General features: G+C 32.7%; 1 protein-coding gene across 1 annotated transcript; it reads right to left on the bottom strand.

Annotated features, from left to right (window-relative positions):
- Window positions 1-2175: 2175 nt before the first annotated feature.
- On the bottom strand, window positions 2176-4574 carry LOC145167080 (uncharacterized). The gene is made up of 6 exons (XM_079086161.1): window positions 4360-4574; window positions 4228-4270; window positions 4036-4116; window positions 3527-3716; window positions 3167-3434; window positions 2176-2578 (listed from the first exon to the last, which is right to left on the bottom strand). Exons 1-6 carry the CDS (start codon window positions 4414-4416, stop codon window positions 2372-2374), a joined length of 846 nt encoding a protein of 281 aa, XP_078942287.1. The 5' UTR covers window positions 4417-4574; the 3' UTR covers window positions 2176-2371.
- Between the last annotated feature and the right edge of the window lie 439 nt (window positions 4575-5013).

Genomic DNA, 5013 nt, shown 5'->3' with positions numbered 1-5013 from the left:
AATAGCACATGGAGTTTCATATCATTTGTCAAAGGATAATGACTTGTAAATGTAACATAGTTTAGGTTTTGTTCACGTTTAGTCTTTTAAGTTATTTTTTGTCACATATTACCATTGAACTTGTTTGGATTGTTCATATTACGTCCTTATGACCGGTTAGTGTAGGTTTTAGTCGGTCATAAGAATGTTATGTAAATAGTCCAACAAGTTCAATTGTAATATATGGACAAAAAAACATAAGGGACCAAATATGAACAAAACCTAAAATATATTATCCTTATAAGTCATTAATCTTTTGTATAAATAATTTATTCACATCACTAGAGAAATGGTTTGATCTTTTTAGGACTGATATCGTTGTTTGATGAGTCTGCATGGTATTAGGTAGTTGGTCAGATAAAGACGAACTAAGCCAATTGTGCTCAGTTGGAACTAGGATGAACAACCAGTTCGGTATAGCCAATGGTGCTTAGTGCCAAACCGGACTGAACCCAATTTGAAACCGGAACCGGTTTAGACTAATAATGAGAACTGATAAGTGATAACTAGACTAGTTAGACTATACCAATTATGGTGCCGATGTTGGTTTTTGGTTCGATATCAGGTTGGAATTGGCACATGTTCTTATGAAGTTTGTACAACTAGTTGATGATTTGAGCCCAAATTATTAGAATAATACCAAATCAACCAACAAAATTTAACCCCGTATATAAAGAAATAAGGTGTTTACATAGTCTAAAATGAAGTACAAATAATAAACTCAATGCTGAAATAACATAAATTCTGCTTTGATACCTTATGTTTCGAAACCTACAACTCAATCAACATGTAACAAAATAAGGTGCTTATATAGTCTAAAATGAAGTACACACAACTTACATGTTGAAAAAAGTTATGACATTCCGACTTCGAACGAAGGAGTTATAACATTTTAAAGAAGATGAAAGATTGAGTAGGTCCGAGCTTAAACTGAAACACCTCTTTTACAGGCTAGTTGAAATACGGTTCAATGGCAACATAAAAGACAAACGGAGTTTTCAGGTCATAATGATGTAATGTCAATTGTTCAAACAGATTCATAAGGATGTAATGTGAACATTTCAAACAAGTTCAATAGTAATGTGTGGACAAAAAAACCTTAAGGTACTAAATATAAACAAAATCTAAACTATGTTATCTACACCAACCGATCATAAAGACGTGATGTGAACAGCTCAAACAAGTTCAATGATATTAGACAAAAAAAATAACTTAAAGGCTAAACACGAACAAAACATAAACTATGTTAGCCTTACAAAGTCATTATCCCCATTTGTCAATTATACAATTTTTTTTTTAGGGTCACTTGGTATATGCTTAGGATTGAGCACAATATCTTTTTACTATAAACACATTGTTAAACATCATATTAACCAAGTGAGCTAGTCCTACCTTCTAATTATTGGATTACGGATTTCATATTGTTTGTGATGCTAACATTTGAATTTTTATATTTTGCATTTACCGTATTTGAAAAAATATGAATCATTTTACTATTTTAATTTCATGGCTGAGTCTACGTCACTTGTTAATTTGGGAAAAAGCACAAAGTTTAATACTTTTGAGAAAGTACGAATCTTTTTTTTTTTTATGTTTTTTATTTGTCTTTTTCGTTTTATTATTTTTTAATACTTTATTTTTGTTTTGAATTTTTTGATTATTAGGTGTTTCAACTCTTAAAATATAAAGATCATAAATATTCCAAATTTGGTTAGAAATTATAGAAATTATGACATATTCAGATCAACATATTTTTGAATTATAAGATTTAAGGATATAAACATTTTTGGTTAATTATTTGCAAACAAAATGATCATCATTTTCGACCTTATTAAAAAAATGGTTTATAATATGTAGGATCTTATCATCTTTAATCACATCATAACATTTTTAACCAATATGTTATATTATATATATATATATATATATATATATATATATATATATTTTTTTTTTTTTTTTTTTTTTTTTTTTTTTTTGTCTTATAACAAATTTTGGATTATAACCTTTTCTTTAATCATAAAAGATACGATAATAATCATAATAGGGATCATAGTTATGATGAATCGTATTGGGTGGAGGGGGTCTTCTTTGCCCCTTTGTTCAACCCAAAAACATAGAAATAAATTTGCCAAGTAGCTCAACATCATCAATTTATTTCTTACCATTACCAATTACTACATTTTCAATCTCTGTATATATCAAAAAATAAGAATATAGTTTCTCTTCTGTCCATGGAAAACATTCAAATCTTAAGTTCACAAAACTCCATTTACCCTAAAATCCCTATAAATTTTCGATACCATTACCAATTTCTGTTAAAAAAAAAAAACTACACATTCACATTGAACAAATACAGCTTAAGTACAACAGAGAGAGCCAACTGCAAGAGAAAAATCCCGGCCACAATTAGGAACCATCGCTCACCCGCCGCCACTATGTGGTTTCTTAGATTCAGTGACACAAATAATGCCGACATTACCCCCGCTACACCCGTTATCACCCACCTAAATATCTCCATTGGAACAACCGATAGACACTGCAATTCCAAAAATCATCTGTAAGGTGGGCCCACCCAGGACAAGATATGACAGAACAGATTATACTTATACTGTGTTTTGCATGCATTGGACAGACTGCTGACAGACTGTGAGTGTATGACTCATGCCATTGGAACAAAAATTGTAATTTTTTGTCCCGCCCAAAAAGATGAAAACAATGTAGCACACAGACTCGCTCTCGATCTCGATCTCTTGTTTGTGAAAAAGACGTAAATGCCCTTCTCATCCTCATCATCAAAAATAGCCCTACAAAGCTTCTCGAATTCAGGTCAGTCTAATCACATGTAACAAACGCATTGCGTTTGTTACACGGGGATAGAATGGAATGGGATTGGAAAAGCTTTCTATAACTATTTTGGATTATGAGAATGAGGAGGGTATTTACGTCTTTTTCACAAACAAGAGATCAAGAGCGAGTCTCTGTCCTACATTGTTTCACCTTTTTGGGTGGAACAAAAAATTACAATTTTTGTCTCGGTGACATTAACATACCACCTAAGTGCGTCTAAATGTAAGAAGACAATTTTACCCTTATGAAAGAATTTGAGAAAGAAAAGGTTACTTACCATGGCTGGAATGAAGATAAACAGGGAGTATCCGTATAGACAGAATAGTTGAACAAGGCCAGAAGGGGCAGAAAAGTACTTGAGAATAATGTACAAACAAAGAGGCACAACAAGCACATATCCATAGAACACTCCAGCAGACCATGTTACTAGATTGATATCATAGTTCCATTCTTTATGTTGTAGCTTGTGAGCCAAATAAGTCACAAATGTCCCAATAGAAGCTGCAACAAAGATTAAGGTAGTGCATATCCAAAAAGGTCCATACCTGAGTATAACAAAAGCAATTCAAGATCAAGGATGTAATTTAAGGGGTAAAGGTTTGAAGATTAGTAGGAAATGGATAGATTAAAAGCTTACAAGTCTGGGTTGCTAGCGGTTTTTTCATTGAAGCTTCCTCCAAAGGGCAAGAGGGAATCTTTGATTCTTTCTAAAACATCAGATGTGTCAACATCAAAGTAAGGCTGGTAAGCAGCAACTGTGAATACCTTGAACCAACCACTACTTTGTTGTGCTTCTGATGAACCAGATACTGGCTTTGAGAATGTATCTGAAGAGAAAATATAACAAAGATTACATCTCTAATAAGTCTAATTGATAGCTGTTCATTTGTTGGTAGCTTGCTTGGAGGATTAAGATAACATGAGTCTTGTTTTCCAATTGGCTGAGGTTTTAGATAGGTTAACTAAGTCATGTTGCATTCAAATCCAGAAGAAACTTAAAATGCTATTAATCTAAGCCCTAAAACTGATGTAGTTTATATGGATTTAACTATGTAGCTGAACTAAATGAGATCCATCAATTGAAGTTACTAAATTGCAGTAGATAGTTGAAAACTAATAAGATGCTTCAAGAATTTAAACACACACCATCGGCATCGCGGGGAGGTCCAGAAGCGCCTGAGATCTTGCCTTGTGTTCCAGATGGGGGAAAGGTTTGGAGAGTTGAATCTGCAACAACCAACAACCAAATTACTTAATGCTTACAATATAATCCAGCTACCAACGAATAAATTAAATAACATAATCATAGCAAAGAAAACTCGTCACGCGTAAAAGTACCATTAAATTTCACAGAGACTTGTCCTGGAGGATCTGAAACAGCCTGCGAATCGATGAAAACAGTACATTAGGGTTCAGATCTAGTATCGAAGTGATGAAAACGCAATTGAAGAAGAGGAGAAGAAGTTTTACAGGAACAGATCCAGAAACATTCTGGTTGTCAATGGTTGTGTAATTTCCGGACATCATCTTGAATTCCCCTGTATCAAAAGTATGGTACCGATCCGGAGAGTATTTCTTCTTTGTTTCTGGATCTCTTGTCGGCGCTGAGCTCCGGTACCGGTAGGTCGGTCGAACGGCCGGATGAACAGATCTGTGTACACTTTGCGTTGCCTATCTTTCTCTCTCTCTCTCTCTAATTTTCTCTCACGTCAACAGCTTTATATCTTGAACCGGGTCGGGTTTTTTCTTTGTGGGCATGCCGCGTAAAACAAGGAGTTATGTATTTACTGATCCATTTTGTTACCAAAGTAAAATATTTTCTAATAGTTTCAACTTTCATTTTTTATATTAAATAATGTGTAATATCGTGTGGTTATAATTTATAAACTCATTATTATTTTTATAAAATATAAAAGTAAAAACAAAATATAAACTCATATTTTTCAAAAAAAAATTTGTATTTTAAATCATTAATAAAATTTTAGAGAAATTATTTGTTACATAAAAGGTGTTTAATTTCAATTTTTTACAAGGTATAAACATGAAGATAGAAATTCATTAAACTCATAAATAAGCAATAAAGGATTTCATATGATACTTGATAAAAACAACCATCTTCTTCAC

This window comes from Lactuca virosa, chromosome 3 (assembly GCF_052849685.1).
Source record: "Lactuca virosa cultivar CGN04683 chromosome 3, Lactuca_virosa_CGN04683_v6, whole genome shotgun sequence".
NCBI lineage: Eukaryota > Viridiplantae > Streptophyta > Magnoliopsida > Asterales > Asteraceae > Lactuca > Lactuca virosa.
Note: the sequence above shows the minus strand (reverse complement) of the source record. Positions and strands in the feature narration are given on the sequence as shown.